Source organism: Saccoglossus kowalevskii, chromosome 7, assembly GCF_978046115.1.
Source record: "Saccoglossus kowalevskii chromosome 7, keSacKowa6.1, whole genome shotgun sequence".
NCBI classification, from domain to species: Eukaryota; Metazoa; Hemichordata; class Enteropneusta; family Harrimaniidae; genus Saccoglossus; species Saccoglossus kowalevskii.
The window spans coordinates 17,299,131-17,324,589 of record NC_140647.1 but is presented as its reverse complement, the minus strand read 5'-3'; the positions used below and the strand labels follow the sequence as shown (position 1 = coordinate 17,324,589).

At 33.2% G+C, this 25,459-nt stretch overlaps 1 protein-coding gene across 3 annotated transcripts; it reads left to right on the top strand.

The window, feature by feature from the left end:
• The first annotated feature begins 984 nt into the window (after positions 1–984).
• LOC100377381 (osmotic avoidance abnormal protein 3-like) lies at positions 985–22,973 on the top strand. Of its 3 annotated transcripts, none has more exons than XM_078011342.2 (16): positions 985–1,126; positions 6,118–6,346; positions 11,244–11,529; positions 12,664–12,897; positions 13,154–13,303; positions 13,419–13,646; positions 15,432–15,452; positions 16,791–16,891; positions 17,142–17,286; positions 17,529–17,683; positions 17,977–18,122; positions 20,423–20,645; positions 21,152–21,410; positions 21,667–21,776; positions 21,964–22,054; positions 22,475–22,973. In XM_078011342.2, exons 2-16 carry the CDS (start codon positions 6,119–6,121, stop codon positions 22,699–22,701), a joined length of 2,604 nt encoding a protein of 867 aa, XP_077867468.1. In that variant the 5' UTR covers positions 985–1,126; position 6,118; the 3' UTR covers positions 22,702–22,973. The 3 variants fall into 3 exon arrangements, with proteins under 3 accessions (XP_077867468.1, XP_085357316.1, XP_085357317.1); XM_085501190.1 differs by lacking the exon at positions 985–1,126 and adding an exon at positions 3,899–4,013; XM_085501191.1 differs by lacking the exons at positions 985–1,126; positions 15,432–15,452 and adding an exon at positions 3,899–4,013.
• The last annotated feature ends 2,486 nt before the right edge of the window (positions 22,974–25,459 follow it).

Sequence of the window (25,459 nt, the reverse complement as noted above, 5' to 3'; positions counted from 1 at the left end):
TTTAAAACCGATAATATAAAAATGTCTGTAACAGAGCTCAAAAACACTTTTTGAATATTATAAAATTCACACATTTCACATCATATATATAATTGTTGTTTTCGAACCCCCTATTCAAAAGTGCTGGCTACGGGCCTGATATGTCACTAGAACTTGAAGAAACGGTATTCTTCGAGCTCTGTATATGCATCCCAACGTCACAGATCTACTAAATACAACGACTTGAAAGTACTAAAACAAATATTTCCAAGTAAAATAAAAGACCACTGTGTAAAAACCTCATATAACCTGACGAGATAATTGTAATTTATTTACATAAATTCATATTCAAAATGAATGACAACCCAAAATGTTCATCTTTTTATTTTCTGAATTTAACTTTGTTTTTTAAAACTTTTTAGTGAAATCATGTTACTAACAAACATACGCCTGAGATATTAAATTCATGTTCCTATTTAAGCGTGTGAAAAATTAGTGATAATAACATTCCGTTATTAGTAACGACGAGTACCTGTGATTTCAAACGCTTGTAGCCCGACGTCCCTCTTGTGGAGTAGTTCCGTCCAAGAAAGTAATGACGTCAAATTATCCTCGTTCACAACAAATAGAAAATTAAAAAATAAGAAATTCATTATTTTTAATATATCTTCATGTCTAACTCTGTTAAAATAAATTGGCTTAATATAAACGAAATTAAACAATACAACTATCAAAACGTATATTTTATTTATTTAATTATAATGAATTTGTTGGTATTCGTGATTTAGTGCCTGACATGATTGAGAATATTTCCCCGATCTCAAAATGGCTGACCAGAAACCGCTGTTCTTCTCAAGACGCTTTCTTGTTGTTTCTTTATCAAGTTACCTCTGGGAATACTTGTATTGAGTACACGACAGCCTGTCTTTGTTTTATCCAAAACTAATGCGGGCATTATAGTTCTGTTTCTATCGAATGACATATATTTGTTTGGGTTTCCGGCTTGTTTTCGTCGTTCGTTGCGAGGGGACCGTAACAACATTTTACATGATCAGGTGTCATTTGTCGTTTTGATTGAGAGTCCGCGAGACTAGATCTGTGAAAGAATATCTACTTAGACAAGTTGGAAGCCTCACTTCACAAACAGGTAAGAACGGTAATGTTTTTCTTTTAAGCCTATATTTTCTGTTTCATGTCGATTCTCTGTCGCTAAAAGCGCTCACCTGTCGTCAGAGCTTGGGATCGATCGACAGAAATAACAATATTCAAATAAATTGTTTATAACATAACATATTATCATTAAATTAGCAACGATTCCTGAAATATTAGAAATTGTATCCCACTTTATTTTTACCAATTTTATGCGATTTCCAATATTTGAGTGTGAAACTATGTACATGTACTAGTATATGCCGGTGTATCACACATACAGGTGACTGCAGTATCACAGTGGGTTTTCATTTCCTTTCCACGTTTTCATTTTCACTCTGCTGTACAAATATTTTTAAAAGTGACATTTCCCTATTCTGAAAGTACCCTGAAATATAATTTGAATTTTGTCAAAAAAAAATTACCCGTACAAAATCAAGCAATCAAAATTTTCAGCTAAATTTTCTTCTCAGTGTTTTAACTTTTATTCAAATATTAACTTTTCATAAGTTTATCAATTGCTTTGATTCTGAATCAGCACACTACCTAATTTATTTAATATAATTTATTAATTAATGAACATGTATGGCTATATATCGAACAAGACAGAACTGTAGTGGAAAGTGATTTACTGTAGTCAAATTACTTTGTTCAGTGGAGTAATTTATTTAGTAAAATTGGGTAGAATTTACCTGCCAAAAGATTATTATTAATCATTTAACAATGTTGTCACAGCTTTGATTTTATTCACTTAACACCCTGCTAGTTGAATGCCAATGGTAACTAAACAAAATTATATTAATTAAATTAGCTATAAATTTTTACCCTATAAAGGTTTCACATGAGCAATGTAAAAAGATCCATTATATTTGTAAGATGAATTCTAGAATGTTGGTTTGTTATATATAGAACAAACAATTACTTGCTATGTGGTGAAATTAGAAATCAATTTGTGAATTATCAGCATACTTAGCTAATTACTAGATATGGGTAGTGTAGTACCAATGAACCCTAATGCACTAATACTACTGCAGATTCACTTATGGCTTGACTAACACCAGCTTTAATTTGTTATAACAAACTGGATTAAAATCTAGTTTTTATTCACATTGTCAAATTACCGGTACCTATAGTTAGGCTGGCGTGAATGCTCTTTTGAGCATGCAAGCGTGACCGCGAAAGAAATTCCTTCGCGGGGGTATTTTTTTTATTAAAACAAAAAAGAAGTCCCGACTTTTGCCAGTCTACATTAAGTCCTGATGGGAAAATGCAAAGGAATTTTCTGATAATGGGTCTCAGTCTGGAAAGTAGAATTTGGGGTTCATAATGCAATTAATTGTTGAAATATTTCAGAACACCACAAGCTACGATCAGTCTGATGCAAATGGTGCAGCATGATCATGCTAATGCTAGCTATTTTTGTGTCAGCTGATGCCTCATTAGGATTTGCTCTACCACAATTGTGTTTTTTTACAGTCAGTTTGTGCATAACTCAACATTTAAAACTGCCATATTTTTGCGGAGTAATTTACTCAAATATGTCTTATATCGGTAACATAAGCAAATACCACAAAGAATAATTAAGTTGAAAGTATGAGTGACAATGATACAACTATTAAAATTACAAGTTTCTACAAAAAGGAAAGCTCACTGATTTTACCCCTGGTCTGTACTATATATGCAAAATGCAAAACAACTAAAAAAAGTTTACATGACTAGCAAACAGTTTTCACTAATTAAATTAATAATAGTTGATTGTGATTTCTTGTTTAAATCATAAAAATTATGGTTAGTGTGATTTGATTATAGTGTGTGATCAAAACTAAAAATAGATAAATGACTGCTAATACTAAGCACAGATTTCAAATGTTTGCACAATAACAAAATTCCTCTCACGGATGTGTGGCTATGACAACAACCACTGTTTCAACACTTCAACATTCATGTGTTTGTAACTGTGACTGAACTTTCTGAATTTTTTACTTAGATTGCATTTGTTGTCTCAATCCAGTAATGAACTTAATTTAACAAATCCAAATCACAATCGTAAATACACACATGCAACTAAATTTTGATATTCAAATATAAATATTTTTCTGTCTTGTGTATCAAAGTATATCCTTATTCTTGAGTATTAACTGCTGTAAACATCAGCCCTGCATATCTCAGTGCTAGGTGAAGTATGACTCAATTTGCATATTACGGTTGTTTTCATTGTGTGTTTTTCATGTTCATATCATTCCATTAAGACTAATTACTAAATAACAATACATATGATAAGAATATTTATTAAGTAATATTTAATTAGTGATTAATCTGTACTATTAATACATTCTATATTATATAATACTGCTGTCTTTGTGAGAAATATATCATGTTTTAATTAATATAAACAATTTTTTAAAATGAACATTTGCTGCCTATGAACATTTAACTAATCCATTGGCATTTATTGAATTTAACCCTTAGTAGAAGAAGATTATGCATGTATGTGCCTATATGATGGGTAGCCTATTATAAAGACTTGTGTAATTTATTCACAAACCTAAAATTTCTACAACTATACCTATGTAAGCTGTTATTACAGCAGAGAAAAACCTGAACACAATATCATTCAAAAATAGTTGTCAGTACAGGGATCGAATGTGTGCAGTGCTTCATCTTGTCATAAGCATTGAGCTCACTCTGTATTCAACAATGACATCATTGCATTTGATGAATAAATACATATATAATTACAATAATAATAGCACAACACCGGTAAGGCTGGTGGTACGAGGTGTGTCATCTTTCTGGCATGCAGACGGGTGCTGGTTTCCACTGTGAAACCATTTGGATATCAAAATGTTACGATCGTTTAGTTTTCCTTCCTTTTCTGGCTCAATGTAAGTATTAAATGTAATGTTAATGTATGAATGAAGACAGTGTTGACATTCCGAATGAACTTTATAATAGGTGATGTATGATAAATAGAAATATTTATACGATATGGCATTTATTAATAGCTTGCATCGTAAAATAACTTCTATTGTAAAATATATTGGTTCATCTAATGTTCACCTTGACGTTAAACGCTAGTTTTATTCATTTGAACAGATATACATTTATACACATGAGGTACCCTTAGGTTGATCTGTACAGGATATACATGGGCCTGACGGAAGGACATATATGCTTTCAATCACATGATAAATATATTTGCAGTTTCAGTATATCCTGTTTCTTTTAATTTTTGTTCTGAATTTGTTATTAGTATTTTATTATGCTTAATGGAGTATGGATGGAACTTGTTTTTGTATACCTATTTAATATATAAATACAGTAGTGTTTTTCCTCCCGTATTCAAGATCTATACATGGGTATCTTAAATGAATTATCAGTCCTAAATGTTATTGCCATATTCCAGTTGAAGCTCAGAATTTATACAATTTTATCAAATTAAATTTTCACAATTTCCTCTAGGTTGGCCTGGCTGATTTATTTCTAAATCTGTTATTTCAATGTTTCTTCATTGTGTACATTTTTTTTCTGTATTCCATCATTTCCGGTTGATGTTTGAATTTTATCCACTCCCACATTACTCAAACAAAGGTATACATTTTAAGCTCTACTTTATTTTCCCCCTGAATTGATATCATGTAAATTCACCAGTATGGTGGTGGTTTTTAGTTTCCTATTCCAAGTTATGACCCAATGATTTGATAAAAAGCATGGAGGTTATCTTGCCTTCAAGTCTGTTACTATATTTTCAGGGCATCTAATTTTCAAGGCCAAAGGTTCTGAAAATGACTCATTTTACTGAGATTGTAAAAGGATGTTACTTGTTTTGAACAGTACCAAAGCGTTAATTCATCTAGGTGGTGAATTTGGAGCCCTAGTTTTATGTTTAACTTCATTTACTATTTTTACAAAACATGTGCAAATTATATTACATTATTATGCAAATTAGCCACATGCTTAGGCTTTCGTCTGGGGAGAACATTGCATAAGCGCTTGTACTACTAATTAATAGAGAAAATATTGTATCATTCTTTTTGTTTTTAGTTGTACATGGTCATATCCATCCTTCGTTCCTAATTTCATTAATATTTTAAAGTGCATATAAATTTCTGTGTTGCTCAAATAATTGTAATGCCCGCAGAAATTCTACCGATACATGTATATATGACCTTTATTAATAAGTCTTCAGGAGATTTACAAAAATGTGCTCTTCTCCATTTCAGTTACTGACATTCGCATAGAATAATTTTGCTGACAATTGCTTTCTATTGCTAGATTCCTGAATTACTTCTCCCCTGTATTTAAAATTCTTTGTGGTATTATAACATTCGATTTGGTATTTAAATAAACTTAACCTTTACTTCTAATACCCAAGACCTCTTGACATTCAAGCCAAATTATAGATCACAAATTCTAGTTCTTTTTTTCTGTACAAAATGTAACAACTAATGAACAAAATGACATTGAACAATAGGAATGTACAGGTTTCAAAAAATGCACTAAAAAATGCAGCTGGTGCAGAATTTATTGTTCTGTCTGGAATTCTTCAAATAGTTTCAACTTCAGTTGTTTGCTGTTACATATACTGTATTTTCTCTAGTAATGCATGTGCTTATGTAATTGTTTAATTTTAGGTCTTTGTGCACTTCTGTCAGAGATTTGCTTCTGCTACTCAGCTCAGTATTGCAATCTTGAACCTTGTTATATATGTAGAGGGGGCAAATTTTTTAGGAAAATTTATTTGTCTGGGGCACATTTTTCTTTTGTGTAAAGCGAAAGCAGTCTTTGCTTGGCGCCCCTTTGATTTAGATTTCATAATGCCAATTATGGTAGTGTCCTCCGAAACCTACCTTCACACTGACATAACCTTTGACCTCTGTATGAACATTTATGTTGTTTATAATACCTTTTTACATTATAAGACTAAAATATTAATATAAATATTATACGTGCGTGTGACTGACACTGTATTACATTTTTAATTTACAGGATGTCGGCCGAGGCAGTAAAAGTGATCGTTCGCTGTCGGCCTCTCAACGAGAGAGAGAACAATCTAAAATGCTCCACGGTTGTGAAAATGGATAGTAGCAAAGGATCATGTTCACTAATCAAACCAAAATCGCATGATCCACCCAAGATGTTTACATTTGATGGCGCTTATTATGTAGATTCCACTACAGAGACTATCTATAATGATATTGCCTACCCTTTGGTTGATGTAAGTAATTTAATATGTTATTATACTTTTAGCTAGGGATGTACTAGTATTCATTATATCCCAGTTTTAACTACCGGTACATGTACTGTAGTGTTGGATACAAAGCTGCAACTTTTGAGATTATTTATTTGTGACATTTACGTTCAGGAAGTGATGTGTGCAAACTCACCTGGTCATACAAATGTAGGTATAGATTGTGACATTTAAATGCAAACACAAGTGAATCAAACTTTTATTATTAGGATATCTGGAACTCAATTGCATTCAACTGTATCTTGGGCAATCATAATTGTTGTCATACAATGTTCTCTCTCGCACATTTCAAGCACAGTGCCATGCTTGAATGCAATAGTTGTCACTGACTGGATTGTATGCTAATTATATCGTATTGCTATGATATGACCAATTTTACATTGATATGTTACCCACCACAGTGTTCTCCCCAGACTTCATGTCAAGCATCACGGCCAATTTGCATAACAATGCATCTAATTTGCATAATTTTTATTTGCATAATAATCAGTTTTTCCCAACAAATATTGTCAATCTACAATTAATTAAAGACAAGATATTTTTATATCTGATAAATTTTATATCATTTTACTGCATTGTATTTTTTGTTTTTGTATCAAGTCAAATAAAGTTTGAAATGGAACATCATAAAAAGGAAAAAAAAATTGAAAAACTTGTGTTATAGCCAGTCAGTGAATATACTGTTATCCATGGATGTAACTGGTTCATCATTGTGTATAAGTTTTAGTGCCCATGTCACTGTCGGTTCATATAAACGTCGGGGAAAACATTTTTTGGTTAAATAAAAAGTCGGCAAGATATCGAAATATGTTGAAATTAATAAATCAATAATTAAAAAAAAATTCTACAATGGCAGTTCGGCGATTTTTCATTGCAATATACCTTGTGAGTACAACGCTACGATCACCATAACATTGTCAGCTGACGGCATTGCGTTGGACGGGTATTCACCGCTGCTATTGCGATCATCGGTATCTGACTTTTTGGTGTGAAATACACAAATTGTTTATTAAAACGATTCATTGATGATTATCATAAGCATTACATCAAAATTGCCAACGAGATGTTGTTTTTAAACATCGCGGAAAATCATGCATTCTGCGCCGCCATCTTTGTTACCTCGATCAGAACCCCTGATAGCCCAGCATGCATCGGTCACAATGTTGCAACGTGCATTATGTCGCCTTAGGGCGGCGTTTTTCTGTACTAAGGTACCCTATGAATGGGGTATTTCCAGAGGTCAGAGTTTGTTTCGTCTCATCCCGTCTCGTCTGCTGTTGAATTATTCATACTTTTCTTTCCAATGCGACTTAATTTCACTTGTTCTTTTTTTAATTTTGGAGTAAATAATGTCACCAGCGATTGAGTGATAACAAATCAGAGTGCAGCAAATCGGGGGTTGATCTTCCCGACGTACGCCGTGACTTGTTTTGTCACATTGTTGCCGTTGCGTGCAATGGGCAAATTATTGCTATTCTAGTTATTTTTTTTTTGATTTGGAGGCTCTGCACCTTTGAAAGATTTCGCAACATATTGCAGACTTCCGTTTTTATCACTGTCTTTGTATGGCTAACAAAAGCAGGATTACCTAAATTGATCAATACATGTTATTGTTTTAAATACGTGCAAGACGAGACTGACACTTGTAAACAAAAATATAAGCATCACGGCTGAGTGACCAAGCGTCACGGACAAAGGGCAAGCATCACGACCGAGTGTCCAAGCGTCACGGTACCGTGTCGCTTCAGAGGCCTGGGGAGAACACTGCACCATGTTTGGACATGTATTGTAATATTTCTGATTTGCACAAAACTAAAATTAATTACTTCTATTGTGTTAATTGAACTTCACTGAGGAATCAAAGGAAGTAGGTTACTTTCATGTCCTCTTGGTACATCCTGGTACTTTCGTTGGTATGAATATCAAAATTTAATTTATTTTATTGTTATCTCAGCACAATTTTCTAGACTTGACTATTTGTTTTAGCTACTGGTGTAAAATGTTTCTGTTAGAAACAACAAGATACATCAAAATGCACCAATTGTGTATGTTATGCTGTCATACCAACAAAAGTACTAGGATGTGTGACTTTTAGGGCTCATGAAAGTGGTCTGTTGCCTTGATGTCTAAGGAGTCTCGGTGTCCTTCGAAAAATACAGATTTTCTGTCTGCATGTACTATTCCTATCCTCGGGGGCGGACATCTGGGCATTTTCAGCGCTTGGCAACCCTGGCAGTGAAAACAAAGGCAAAAAACTCGCAGAAAACGGTACTTTGGGATGTTGTTGAGACTCCCCTGAACAGTGTAACAAGATTAGCTTTACGTGTGTAACATATATAAATTTGGTTGTTCAGGATTACTTCAAAGTTGAGTTTGTGTTGTTTTCTCGAATTTTCACCGGCTCGACCGGCGTTCCACAACAGCGCGAAAAGAGCCCATAGAAATACATGTACAGTGGTGCGCGTCTTAGCAACGTGGAACGTCTTGTGACGTAGCTCCGCCCCCGAGGATACGCCAAGGACATTTTATCAAATATTGCCTTGAAAAGGGGTGCTCTCTCAACTCTGAAGTTCAAGCCCTATAATAGCACCTTGTTGTGTGTCAAAACTATAGCATAGTTGTGCTACAACTCTAAGCCAAGGTACTAGAGCTGTTCAGTGTTTCCTTTGATTCTTTTAATTATATTCATGTAATTACCACACTCAGTTATTTCACTAATAATTGTCTTTATAGACATGATTAGAGTTACATTTTCTTTCAAAATAATTATTTTCTGCTTTGGATTTTGAATATCATAAATCAACAACTACAATGTTATCACATATGAACAGTTTATTCATTCAATTTCAGTTGATTTAGACTTTTTTTAGGAAAGGAATCATGTTGGATGTAGGTGGCTGTGCAAAAAACGATATCAGATTAGAATACTAGTAATACAGTTTGATGGCCATTCAAAGTCATGACTACTATACAGCCTTGCATTCTCACACTGCACCAAACTTTTTATTTGAAACCTTTGCTCTATATTCATTATAATTTGGAGAAATAGAAAAATGTAAATGAATAAGATTGAATGCAAAGACAAAAGTGTACAACAATAGGAACTGGTCATTTATATGTATGTATGGTGTATATTGTACAACCCCTTTTTTTAAAATTCAACAATGCTTTTATTTGTATTGGTGCATTCCCACCAATATCGTTTCTTTCACAAGCCATTATTTATTGGGGATGAATGTTAGGCCAATTCATATATTAATTTACTATTTAGTGAATAATGCCAATGCACTTCCCATTATTGCATGATACCAAACTTGTATAGGATATATGTGAATATTTGTCAAGATGAACAAATTGGAAAATGATATGTGAAAATGTGTTTGTAAGGCAATTTTTCTCAATGAATTCCTTAAAGCAGCAGAATCATGGTGGGAAAACATTGAATATTGTTGAATGGCATGCAATTTTGTGCATCTGTTCAGGTTCATCTTGTGGATTGACCTTAAGCATTGCCTGGCTAACAAATAATTACTGGGATCCATGTGAACACTCTGATCCAATGATCAGCAGTGCATTTTATAGTTACCATAGTAATAACCTTTTCAGCAATGCAGTGGTTGTATTGCTTGGTAGTCCCAAAATAGGTGCTGTACACATATACAATGTACTAATGCTAGTTTCATACATTCCTGTATAGGGTGGCAATCTAATAAGGCACGTGTTTTCAAAGTGTGCAGAAAATACAATATTTCACTGTTGAATGGGCAGCTAAGATGTTGCATTCTTATTTTAAGCGAGCAGACACAATAAACTGTATTTTTACAGGGCGACAAGATTGATATCTTCTCAGACTGTCTGATTTTCTGACAAGTTACACTCTGAGTGAGCAGTGAACCATGGATTCATCATCAAATCAACCATCTCTGGCCTTGATGCTTCTCCATTAATAATTGAATTTTAGCACGACTATCGTCATTATTTCTGTATGCCTGCCAGTGTACTTTAGAGTGTGTAATTACAGCTGACTTTTCACAGGGTTTTAATAAATTTTATTAAAATTAATTTGAAAATGAATATTTATATTCATGTTGTTTATGAGTACAGTTGTTTTTCAGAAATAATATTCATTTTCCTCATTTCAGACATTAATTTATGGAATCTGAGTGAAAAAAATTATACTATTGTATATCAAAATCAGATAGGTAGAGACTCTGTTTGCTTTCTATTGAGACTGCTAGCTAATATATATCACCTTCAATTTCATCTAAGCAAACAACTACATGTATGATAATCGCTTTCAGGTAGTTCTCCTCTGACCTACCGGTATTTTAAATAGAAGTCACTCATTGGAGAATGATCTGCAATACAAGTTGTGATTTTTTATCAATCCTATGAGACCCTAACAGAAATTTTGTATGCATTTGGTCAAATGATAGTTTGAATTAATGTATATCCACCAATTAGTTTTTAATCCACTTAATTTTTAACCCAAATGAGTTCTCTGTAGCCAAACAAATGTATTATTTCTGCACATAATCTTCAACATGGATAACTAGTAAAAATGAAGCACTACAAATTCTTGATATTTTGTGCAGTTTAAAGTTGATATCAAAAAGCAAATGAAAAGAGGAGATAGTGTTAAAACCCAACCCTGGCGGCCATTTTGAATTGAAAATTGACAAAATACAACTGAGTTTCAAAAACTAGAAAACTAAATTTATTTAACCAAACTTTCGAATAGCCCTTCAGTTTAATTGATGGAAATTCCTGTTTGAAATGTGTGTTAGCTGCATCCACTGACCGTTAAAAAATCTATGATTTTCATGCAATGATTCTCAATAAATTTCTTCCTTTCTCTTATTAGGGTGTATTGGAAGGTTACAATGGAACTGTATTTGCATATGGTCAGACCGGTTGTGGGAAATCGTTTAGTATGCAGGGTATATTAGATCCACCAACTCAAAGGGGTATTATTCCCCGAGCTTTTGAACACATCTTTGAAAATATTGGAGCCTCAGATAGCATGAAGTATTTAGTACATGCTTCATATTTGGAAATTTACAATGAAGAAATCAGGGATCTATTAGCCAAAGACACCAAAAAGAAATTAGAATTGAAAGAACATCCAGAAAAAGGTGTTTATGTCAAAGGTAAGGCTTATCATTTGCCAGGAAGTGTATAAGTACAATATATGTATGTATGATTGATGTCACGTGACTGAATACATCATTCTGATTGGCTATTACAAGCTACGGCTTTTGTATGTAAAGAGATATAGCAGAGCTGTGAACACAAATTTAAAAAGGTGTCCTGTGTAGCTGATATCTACTTTCCAGATAGTCACCTAACTAGACACAACATTATTGAAGGGAGATTTTATGCTATTTTCTAATACATTAATAACACATCTCTGTTTGTAGACGCAAATTTGAAAATAGTATATGTAAACTTTGCTCTGTTAGTGTCAATATACATGTGTACATTACGGTAGTTAGTTAGTGGCAAGGCTACTTTCTTACAAAGTAACCCTTGAGTATGATTGTTTTGAAATACATTCATTTCAACCAACCAAACCATATTGTAAAAATTATTCATTACAGCCTCCATTGTATAGTAGGTATTGTGATATTTTTAATGGCTTGTCAGAACTAGACTTTGTAGAGCCATAACATGCGTGTCAACATTGTATTATTACTGCAGGAAATTAATTGCCATGCAAATACTTTGTCATTTATGTGAGTTGTACTTTAAGTGACCTAGTTCTGAGGACAAAACACTTTGGTATAGGAGAATTCAAGGTTAAAATCAAGCTACAATTCATTCTTGTTGTTATTTTGCATGGATATTCACTACAAAATGTATGTGTTAGATTCATTGGTTTCTGAAATAAACAATACATAGAACAATTAAAATAGATGTTTTATTGATACCTTAAAGAGCCTTAAAGAAAATGTTGCATTTCAGTTTAGGCTATGAAAGTCAACAAATATGATTTATTGACCAGATCTGTTTTCTTTTTCTGTTTTGCTATAATGTTGTGAAATCAAATTATATTTGACTTTGATTCTCTACATCCCAGTAATAATCATCCTTATTTCTGTGAGAAATTTAGCCAATTTACAAGCAAGATATGTATTCGCTACTTTTATGTAAAAGCACCTGCTACAATGTAGCCTGAGTGATGTCTATGAGTTTGTTTAATATGTGAATAAAAAAAAGACAACCTTGCTAAAGAATCATTTTCATGTAGCTCTTCCTTTCTTTCTTTTTAAACTTTCCAACAGATTTATCAATGCATGGAGTACATAATGTATCAGAATGTGAACGTATAATGGGGACTGGTTGGAGTAACCGTGCTACCGGAGCCACTCTCATGAATGCAGATTCTTCAAGATCACATTCTATCTTCACTATACATTTAGAAATGTGTGAAACAGACGGTGAAGGCGAAGATCATATACGAGCTGGCAAACTCAACTTAGTTGATTTGGCTGGTAGTGAAAGACAAGCTAAAACCGGTAAATTCATTAATAATGTGCTATACACATTTGATGATTGTAAATTTTGATGAATTAAAGATTTCTCAATGCAATATACATTTTGACATTGAAATATAAAAATATAAATTAAATCACTTGAGTTTTACTTTAGATGTGAAATCTCACAATTAACAGAGAATCGCCAATTAAGCAATGGAATTCTACAGATACATTGTTGTCTACTTGTAAGATTTTCATTAATCATGACACTGCTAATGTTATTTTTCTCTGTTAGGTTCCACTGGTGATCGATTAAAGGAGGCAACAAAGATCAATTTATCCCTGTCTGCCTTGGGTAACGTAATTTCAGCTTTGGTTGATGGCAAATCAAAACACATTCCATACAGAGATTCTAAACTTACACGTCTATTACAGGATTCATTAGGTAAGTCATGAATTATATTTATTTATTATGCTTCTATGAACCTCAATAATAATTATAAACATGATGTGATGACCTGAGAAAGTGAGTATTTTGCTTTTTTTCTCTACATTTTTAGGTGGAAACACTAAGACCTTGATGGTGGCTTGTCTATCACCCGCGGATAACAACTATGATGAAACACTTAGTACATTGCGGTATGCAAACAGAGCTAAAAACATCAAAAACAAACCAAGAATTAATGAAGATCCTAAAGATGCTTTACTACGACAATATCAAGAAGAAATTAAAACTTTACGTGCTATGTTGATGGGTCAAATACCCATGCCAGAAGGCGGCTTCACACGTAAGTTTATTGCACATATTACATGCTAGCTGTCTAGTTTCTTCTAGACACCGTCTGAGCATGAAATACGGTACAATGTTATCCTGATATATATCTGCAACACCCCACCGGTCCTGTTAGTTGTGCCCGCTAGTGACAAAGCACCTCTGTGATATAGATTTGCAAAAAAAAGCCAGTTCACAGCAACCATTATAGTAGTTATTAAAAAAGTGATTTGCAATTTCTAAATATCAAATGACTATGCATCGGCCTAAACAGCATTGCTCCCACTCGTCAACCATCACAGTACTATTAACACTAGAGGGCGCAACTCGCATAGTTCACACACCCACTACACTATCAAGTTTTTGGTGCATTTTGATATCAACTTTATTGCATCCTTGCATAAATTTCTTTTCAGCATGTTTTGTTTCTGTAACGGGGTTGTTATGTTTTATGTTGATAAATGATACATGTTTTCTTAAGTATCACTGTACTAATCAGTTGTTATCTTGGTGCTGTTCATTGTTATGGCCAACTTTCGAAAAAATCTTTTTTCTTTTGCTTTATATTATTTAATAGAGTGATTACTTACACCTTAATAGACAAATGAATAATAGTTCTAATAATTCATATTTTGCATACTAATATTTATAATCAGAAAGACTATGTTTTTTTCTCTCCAAGTTTTGACTTATGATTCATCCTTATACTCTCTTTGAAATCACATCTTTCCGATACCACTATCTGTACGGTTTAAAATAAATTAGAAACTTTAGTTTAGAAATTAATTTTTAATAATGTTTAATTTAAGCCATTAGCCGTGACAAAGAACAGCCTCTATATTATAATATTACAAAACTATATAATTTACATACAGAAATTAATAAAGTGAAGGTGCCTGACTGGCCTGACTACCTTGTTTTCTTGCAAAGAAAGTTAATTTTGCAAATTTATTGAGCATTGAGGGTGCAACATCTGTAGACATTACTTTGTCTAGAAAAGTGTGTGGCGCATATATTTATGGATGGCATTTCAAAATTGTGATTTTTCTAATGTTTCTGTGTAAGTAAAAATATAAAAATACAATTTATAAATTCATTGCCAGTTTCAGTTATATTTAATGGATATCCTTCAAAATATATGTATGACAATTTTTCAAGTAACACATTAACAACTTCATGTTACCAAAATTCTACAAATCTACAATTTTTTTCATCTTTGATGCTAACCAAACGTTGTGATCATGCATGTAATGATGTAGTGATAATAAAGTGATGACGTAAAAGATGGTCACTCAAAGCTTGAAATATACACACAAATTGGTTTGATCAATAAAATTGGTGCATTTTTAAAAATAATATTTTTATTCACACAACATTGAGTTAGAAAGTATAGCAGTAAGGTCTCAACAAAATAAGTAATTAATGTCTAATTCTGCACCAAGTAGCATTGAACTGCAAAATGAAAATTAGATTGCTAATGCAGCTAGTAATGCAACTACCGTAGTGCTAAATTGTACCAAAACAATATTGTTGGCTGTTGGCGTCTGTGTTAAATTTGTGTGTCGATTGTTGTTAATATATGGAAATATTAATACAGTATGTAAATTGTGGTGTATTTGTGTGTGTTGGTTGGTTAGATTAGTTTGTGTTGGTTTCACTGGTTTGTATTACACAGTTAGTATTTGGTTTTAGAGTGGTGTGTTTGTTGTATTTGTGTTGTTTGTTGTATCAACGATGATAATCTTCTGTCCTTCACTATAATTATCATTGACTGTCAAACGTTTCTGTCTTTTTATTAAAGATGATAGTGAGGGTACAGCTGGTAAGTGCGATCAGAGTGGTTGTGGTGCTGCACTAATATATAATTAACACACACTATCCAATGAATTGCTACACAATTCATGAGCGTGTTGTTCTTTCACTGTTATAATCACATCCATTGCTGCACGCTTGTTATACTAACCATATGCTTTGTGCTGTGTTCTGTAATATGTTGGATTCTACAAAGTGTTCAGTCTTTTTCCCAGGGTTCAGAGCATATGTTATCTGTGCAGTGGTTAATATCTGCTTCTGTATTGTAATCCTAATGTATAGGATGAGAACATAGTTATGACTTTGTGGGAAAAGTTTGGCTGCTTTGTGGATTTTAACTGAGAGTGCCTTCAGTCAAAAGTTCTTGATGTCAACAAGGATATTACCTTTTATCAGTGGGTTAATTTGGTAGGAATAAACCTCTCCCTCACTTGCAACATTACATCATGCACAACATCTTTAAATGCTGGTACGTGGTACGTCACTGATTACAGAAGATCAACTAATGAAACAAACAAATGTGTTCTTTTCACCAGGGGTAGATATCATTGATAACGTAGAAGGTCCAATGCAAAACAAAAATAAAAATATTTGATGGCTTTATAACATCTGTGTATTACGGTATACATATTTGATTTGAGCCAGTGCTCTTGACAACATTCAATCAATGCTAGGTCTGATGAGAGTCTCAATGTACAAAACTGTCACATGTACATACATGTGTAAAGTATATTATATTATACATGTAGGCAGTTATGTTTTCCTGGTTTCTATAGGTGTTGCATCCATGCTCCAAGCTATATATAGCTTGTTTAACCATCATTGCAGAAAGGATGACACATTATCACACTGTTTACATATTAGAAGTAATAGTGTATACCGTATTTCCTCCATTAGAAGCACATATATACTGAAAACATATTTTATATACTGAATCAGTAAATTAATAATTATTTTGCCGTAGAAAAATCTCTGTAATTAATTATCTCTGCATGATTTATGTGCTACTACTTAGAGCAAATACAGTACACGTTTAGTCCTATATTCCCACTGTTGACAGAATGAACTTTTGACGCTGGTATTTGCTAATTCTATTGCGGCTGTTGCAGCATTTTGGTTAAAAAAATGGAGATATGTGAATCAAAGTTTTTATATCTTGTGTTTATGTTCATTAAAACTAAAAAAAATATTTGTTTGTAAGAAATTGTTTCCTGTATGTTAAAATTGGTGTTTAATGCATGCTGTTATGTACAGACTGGGGTTAAAAATGTGCATGTATGCATGTAGCAATAAAACTTATATGTACGCAAAATTATTGGTGTTGCTATAACTTCATAAACATCAACAGAGGGACAAATCAAAATGCTAGCAGGCCCCAAAACTGGATTAATTCAACGTCCAGAAGAACAAAGAGAGGAAATGGAGAAAGAAAAAGAAAAAATTCGCCAGGTAGAGTTCTTAATTGTTGCTTGGTTCTTTTCATCAATGTTTGTACAAGTTGTATGCTACAGCTCCAACCAAGTTGGATTTTATTTTAAAAAATAGTGTCAAATTTCATTTATTGAGTCATTTGATGAAAATCCATTGTGGGACACCTTCAAAAGGTTATTATATTGATGAATATTTTGCATTACAATAATTGAATTTTGAGTTGTAAATTGTGTGTCACTATATAAATATAATGTCTTGTAATTTACAGGAGTACGAAGATAAGTTATCAGAGATGAAAAATAAATTTGAAGAGGAACAGATGAATAAAGCCAAACTTCAAGACGATATTGACAAATTGAAAGCACAATATGAAACCAAATTGGAGAAAGTGGATGAGCAGTTTGAGCACAGTGGTATAAATGATTTACTTTATTTGGTGCATGAAATGAAATCCTTGAGAAATGAATTGAAGTTTATGCATGATTAATAAAAAAAAATTTATACTGGCAGGAATAGGATTCATATTTCATTATGTCATCTTTGGTCAATGTTTTATAACAATCTACCTGTATGTTATAAACATTCTGAATATTGTAAATACAGTTTCGAATGTTTATTGGGAATTCAATATTACTGGTATATATATATTTCATAGGTGAGCTGCATCCAGTTAAAGGCAAAGCGGTTGCACATGTCTCAGGAAGTTCTACAAGTACTGTCCGTAAAGCAAACAGCACTGTACAGAATGGTTATCAAGCATCTGACAATATGGGCTTGGGCTTGGTCAGCATGGAAGGATCCCAGACTGAGGTAAGATTATGTTGTGTTTTCAGCTACACAAACCTGGGTGTCCTGGAATGTGCTACAGTAAAGATGTATTGTAAGCATAGAACATGCAAGTTTGGTAAATAGGTATTTTGTAAGTCCTACAGTGTTCTGTGAAGTGGTTTATCGTACATTTCTAGTTGACAATACAGAAAGCTTTCATTATAGTACTAGTATACTACAGTCTATAATGCTACAATACTTGGTGAACCACTCTTTAATAATACTTGTATTTCAATTCTAAATATTGTTTGCACTCCATTGTGTTTTTGTGATAGATGGCTGGATCAGTACAAGAGGAGAATGATTACATTGCACAAGCAGAAGAATATCATGAAGGACCAGTAGCACCAAATTCCTCACCTAAATTAGGAAGACCTAATGCTAGTTCTACCATGTTACAGCATGAAGAAGCTCTTAAAAGGTGTCTTTATTAACTGGATGAAATAAGTAGAAATGAATGTTTGCACTGATTTGCAACTGTTCGAAAGTCCGAAAACGAGGACTTGTAATTCGGTCTCTGTCCGTGCGTCCGTCCAGAGTCATATCTCAGAATCCCTTTGACCGATTCCGTTCATTCTTTGCATTTGTCTTGTACCTTATTTGGGACATATGCACATGCTGTGGTTTAGCGATTCGATTCAAAATGGCCGACTGGCAGCCATCTTGTTTTTTGAAAATGTTGTATTTTGGACATACTTTGTCAGTTGTCATTCAAACTTGGTACATAGATTATACATGTTAGAATACATGTCCATGACGATTTAATTCGCAATTGGATCAAAGATAGTCGACTGGCAGGCATCTTGTTTTTAGTCTCCGTTCGGACGCAGTCCGAAAACGGGGACTTATGTTTTGACCTCTGTGTGTGCGTCTGTGCGTGCGTCCGGACCTGTATCTTAAAAATGCCTGGACCAATCACAATCAAACTTCACACATACATCATACATGATATCATACATATGCACGTCAATTTGTTTCATGATCTGATTCAAGATGGCCGAATGGCGGCCATTTTTGTGCTAAAAATCATCAAAATCGAGCATTTCCCGGTTGTTTACTGATGGATTTTGTTCAAACCTTGCATATACGTTGGACATTATAGGACCTTGATGCACATCATTTTGTTTTACGATCTGATTCAAGATGGCCGAATGGCGGCCATTTTTGTGCTAAAAAATCATAAAAAGCAACCATTTCTCGGCTGTTTACAGATGGATTTTGCTCAAACTTGGTATATACATTAGACATTATGGGACCTTGATGCAAATAATTTTGTTTTTCAGATAACATTCAAAATGGCCGACTGGCGGCCATTTTGTATTACTCAATGTGGTTCTCGTGCCATATCTCCAATATATTGTTTTGACTGATTATGTTCAAATTTTAAATATTCATTATACATCATGTCATAGATATATTAGTTTGACGATCCTATTCAAAATGGCCGAATTGTTGTCATTTTTGTACTAAAAAATCATCAAATATCAAGCATTTCTGGCATTTATGGATGGATTTCGTTCAAACTTGGTACATACATTAAACATTACGGGTTCCTGATGCATGTCATTTTATTTTTCAGATCAGATTCAAAATGGCTGTCTGGCGGCCATTTTGTTTTAATGAATGGGTTTCCAGACCCATATGTCTGACATTTTTTGTCTGATTATGTTCAAATGTTTAATATTCATTATACATCATGTCACAGATATACGGATATATTGGTTTGATGATCTTTTTCAAAGTGTGCTATTTTTGTGCTAAAAAAATCCTCGCATATCAAGCATTTCTTGCATTTATGGATGGATTTTGTTCAAACTTATAACACACGTTAGACATTACAGGTTCCTGATGCATGTCATTTTATTTTCAGATTGGATTCAAAATAGCTGACTGGCGGCCATTTTGTTTTAATGATTGGGCTTCTAGAGCCATATCTCTTAAATACTTTGACTGATTATATTCAAATTTTATATATTCGTTATACATCATGTTGTATATATATATATTCATGTATTCAAAATGGCTGATTTTGAATGCTGTTCCAGAGCAATATCTCTCAATATGGACAAGTATTTGTTTGAGGATCAGATACAAATGTCAATCATTTGAATGTTAAAAAAATCATATTCCTGACATGGTTATATTCCAGCTATATTACTATAAACATAACTATATATCTCAAATTTGATAACTAACGAGGATTGTGCCATGCATGGCTTGTTGTTTTTTTATGCGGTATCTTGGACATGCTCTGTCAGTTTTCATTCAAATTTGGCACATACATGTACTTTATACATGTTAGGATGCATGTCCATTTTGTTTCAAAATCTGGTCAAGGATGGCCGATTGACAGCCATCTGACTTTTTGGCCTTACTACTATATTTCCACAATTTATGTACCATTTTTATTCGTATTTGGCACATACATCATACATATCAGTGTGTTTCACGCCTGTATTTATTTATGGCCATATTACTACTACATGAAACACGTGTTTTGATGTAAATAAACAATCTGTTGTATACGCCACTTGGAACTCAAGTTTCAAGGACACGCTCGTGACAACCCCTCAGCTTTAATATGACGAGCACAAAGAGAACTTTCAAAAATTTAACAGGGACTGTGTCATTTTCAATGACTTGTTAATACCATAATGTCAGTGTGGTAAATAAGTTTCGATAATGCACATATCTGATACATTTATCACATGTTTTCTGCAGACTGCAGATGTTACAGGAAAACATGGTCGGTGGAGAAAGAGCTCATGATGAAAACTTAAAAGAGAAAAGGAGGAAAAAGCTGAAGCATGCTGAGATGCGAAAACTAAAATTAGCAAAAGCCATAGCAAACATGGATGATGATGGAATTATGTTGAATATCTATAACAATATTGAAGAGGAGCTCCGAGCCAAAAATGCATTATTAGAGAAAGAAAAACAATTAGTATGTACCGGTATCTTAAATATAGATTAATAATGTGTTCAGAAGACATTAACAGGGTTATACTGTTTTTATTTAGGGATTTTGCACAAGGAGGATTCACTGTTGACTATCAATATTTTTCAGAATAGCGTCTACAGTAGCCAACTAATGGGTTCTTCCAACATAATATTGGCTTCTCTTTTCCTGTCTTTTAATTTCATGTTTAAAATATAAGATTTTGAGTAGTTGCAATTTTGTTTAAAAAAATCTGTTCACAACCATTTCCCAGAAATGCAGTCATAATTTTTTTTCAAACTTGACTAGAGGGCAGTAAATAACCATTCACTATACATATATATAAAGTCCTTTCCCACTGTACTTAGTCCACATACTCTATAACCAGTTTGTATAGTGTGATCCTTGTTAATTGGTGTATTTAGTGCTTTTAATGACATTTTGTGTCGTCACACTAACTGTAAGCAGTGTAATCATGTCATTTATGCTGACTTGTTCCTTGCAATCCATAGGTGAAAGCGGCCCAAATTGAGATAACTGATCTCCAGTCTGAATTTGAATTTGAACGAATTGACTACTTAGATTCAATCCGAAAACAAGACAGGCAAATAAAAATGTTTCAGCAGCTTCTGGAAAAGATTCAACCCTTGATAAGAAGAGACTGTAACTATAGTAACCTAGATAGGATAAAAACAGAGTGTAAATGGGATGAAGAGGAGGATAAATGGATCTTGCCTGAATTGACTGTAATGAAAACTTCACTGCCGTCAGGTAAAATATACAACACAAAAACTCTCCAGATAGAAATTGAAAATATACGGTTGCTCAGTTTCTTTTATGCTATGATGCACAAATCATTGCAGAAAAAGAAAATCACTCTTTTTTTTTTACCACAGTTTTCCATCAAAATCCATGAATAAATAATGCTTCTTGCAAAGAGGATTTGATGAGAAGAACACAGATGACGGGAAATTCTATTATAGACATGTATATGATGGTATAATGAGTTGTATTGTTACATTTTTAGGTGTAATGCCTGGATTACGACCATCCCAGACAAGAGGTTATGATAGATCACCAACAAATACAGTACAGCAGTCTGGGTATAATGATAGTGATGATGATAGGTTTCGTAAGGTATGCTTCAGTCTTCTGTACAAATAACTAATATAAACATAACTGGTGTGTATCACACACACAGACATCGCAGAACATTACAAATTCATGGGTCGAGTTGTTATCCATCTTTATGTTATACGTAAGAATCTTTTCTATTTACCTGTGTGTACTTTAAAAATGTTATGGTTATGTTATTTTAATGCAGAAACTGAGTAATGGTAATGAGGCAACAGAGTATTTCAAACCTAAAAGAGCAAGTCAAATTCTTAGTAACCAGAATAGGTCTGCTTATGTTGGTATGTATATTCTGTTCTATCATCTATTTCATGTTAACTCATAGATCACATTAAACCACTCGTGGAAATGTATAATAATACTGTTCTGGTCATGTTTATTCATGACTGATTTTAAGGTTTCTAACATGTGATGCATTCATGTACCACTGGTTGGATGCAAGTAAATTCACTACACAACACTTTACTGCTGTACATGGAAACTGAGATTCAGACCTGGCTTTATTTTGGTACAAATATGTACATGTTAATTACATGTACCTAATTAGTATGCTCAGGTAGAAGCCAACTCTTAAATGAAAATACTCAGAATTTATTCATTTTGCAATAATTGTACTTTTGGGTAATATAAAGATATTTTACTTAAAACATTGCCATTCTAAACATTATTTTAATCCTAATATGTGCTTTTCCACAACACAGAACCAACCTATTCTAGTTCTAATCACATGATGAATGGTAACCCTGCTGTCATGCCCAGCGTTGGTAGCGTCAAACCAAATGGTGACATTGGAGACTTCAGAGCTGCTGCTGTACATGGACAACTAACAGCAACTGACATGCCAATGAGAAGACCAACGCGACTTGAAGCACTGCCAACTGGTGGGAGAAAGAAAAAAAATAAATGGAACACTCTAGAGAATCTGTAAGACCGCCCTCTGTAGTTAGCATGTCACTTCACACTCGTACTTTTGATGGTTGTAGGTATTATTTTATTTTCGATTTCTATGTATTGAAATTTACACACCAATCTTGTTTTATCAAAGATATAAAACAGATTTTGTGACAAACTGTTTCTCTGACAATCATTTTTATTTGCCAAAAAAAAAAATGTAGATGACACTATTATTCAAGTTATTATTATACATTTTTGACATGTTAACTAAGAGGAAGTAAAAGTGTTTCACATAAATTGACTTTACAGACTTGTGTATATATAGTAGTTTGTATGTATTTTTATCATCCATATTAACTAAGCAGTAACTGTGTTTTAAAGTGCCAGCCAACCACCTAGTCATTTTGTTTTTATTGCAATATTTATATTAAGAGTGTGCTAAAACATAATTTATTAAATATATATTGAAAAGACAGAGTAAGGTTGAACAGTAGAACGCTCAAATATGACTTTTTATTTAATTCAAAGATACTTTCATTGTTTGTTCCGTCCTATTGTTTGGCAGTGTTAAGCATGTATTTTTACAATTGCAGGTATGTTTTAACCATGTTTTCTGTCAGTTTTCAAGCATATTCATGCTGCATGTCTGACACTGCTTTCAGTTATCCACAAACACCCCTGTGATCATCAATGGTTTAGTCCAAACTATCAATGGATTAGGCTATACTATCACAGACACAGGGAGTTGTGGATTAAAGTAATTCAATTATATTTACATTAAGCAGCTTTGAAGCTGTTGCACCAATCACATATTTTGAATTGATCTGTTTGACTTTGCTATACTTGGAACTGTACATAATATTTGTGTGTTGAATGTGTCCCCACGGGAACTAAGAATATTATATTTTATTAGATTTCTCTGACATTATATCTCAATGTACTTGTATGGTTAGTAGTGTTGTATACTTTACTTATCATTCCATGGTTGACTATGAAATGGGAAAACTTATCATGACCATGTCGCAAACAAGACAAAATTTTGAAAAAACAGCAATGCCAACGTATTGTGTTCTAAGGCCAGTTGATTTCTTCTTGTTGTTGTAGTAATTGAATAACAGAGGGCGATGTTCTGTTAATTTAAATATAAAGAGCACCCGAGACATTGTTGCCCCTTGTATTATAATGTATATACAGCATCCTTGCTACTTTTTAAATACAGAATTTCTGGTCACATGTGTAGATGTTGATGCTTATTTTTAGAAGTGTAAAAACCGCTGCATTGCTTGAGTTCACTATATTATAGCAGGGGATTTTTTAGGCTATATATATATATTGACGCATAACTTTGTTGTTTGTCCGATATTTAGTGATACCCACAATATTCTTGATGCTATTTTGTATTAAATATGGGTATTTCAAAATATCTTGCTTAGAATCTTCACTGTTAACTTGTCTTGAAGGTTTTTCGATTAAGGCATTTATTTGTCAATTGTTGGTCAGGTAGATAGTGTTGTCACCAAGAACTAAGCAGGATCTGCAGACATATTACAGAGTTCAAGTTGTCATAATGACTTATTGTAGTTGATTTTAAGCTGTACTATTGACAGCATTATGGGAGTGAGACATTTTCAATATAGGTATGCTATAAAAAATATACCATGCTGCATGGAGGGATGAGCAAGCAACAATGTATGGACGACAGAGTACAACATTTCTAGTTTGTTGGTTTTTAGTATGTGTGCCAAACATTGAGTATTATAGGCAGTTTTACATTTTAGGATACATCTTGTATGTGAAATATTTACTACAGTATGTTGTGTGTATATTATTCAACTGCCTCTTTTATCACATTTTTTTGATCTTATAAATATTTGGAGCCTTATCCTGTCATCTATTTACACCGCTCTTTAATTATTGTGAAATATGTGACTTAAGCAGAGTATTAAATAAATTCTGTGTTTGATGTAAAAGCATCTATAAAATGTAAAATGTCTATAGAATTGTTTTTTTTATTCCCCGTTCGGATGCAGTCCGAAAACTGAAACTTATGGATTGACCTCCGGGCATTCATGTGTGCGTCCGTCCATATGTCTTAGACATGCCTAGACCATTCAAATTTCACGCATACAACATTCATAATATTATACATATGCACATCAATTTGTTTTATGTTCTGATTCAAAATGGCTGAATGGTGGCCATTTTTGTGTCAAAAATCATCAAATACCAAGCATTTCTGGATGGATTTTGTTCAAATTTAGTACATACATTAGAGATTATGAGTCATTTTAGTTTTCAGATCGGATTCAAAATAGCTGACTGGCAGCCATTTTGTGAATGTGTTTCTCGAGCCACATCTCTGATATGGTTTGACTGATTATGTTCAACTTTGTATATTCGTTGTGGTATTCAAAATGAGTGACTGGTGGCCATTTTGATTTAATTAATGCTGTTCCAGAGGAATATTTCTCAAGTTTGACGATCAGATACAAAATGTCAATCATTTTAATGTTAAAAAATCATCATAATCAAGCATCTTCTAGATCCATCCTTCTGACATGTTTATGTTCCAACTATATTACTATAAAGAAAACTACATTCTAAATTTGATAACCGAGACTGACATGTTATTAATTTGTATTTTAAAGGAAGCATGCCCTCTATGGTGTTTTGAGGTCACTAGGATATATACATTGTATTTATTCCAGACCATCTATGTAAATAGTTGCATTGAAAGCCAATGAATAGTTGTTTATTAGTGGAACACATAAACATTTCCATTGGGTGCTTTG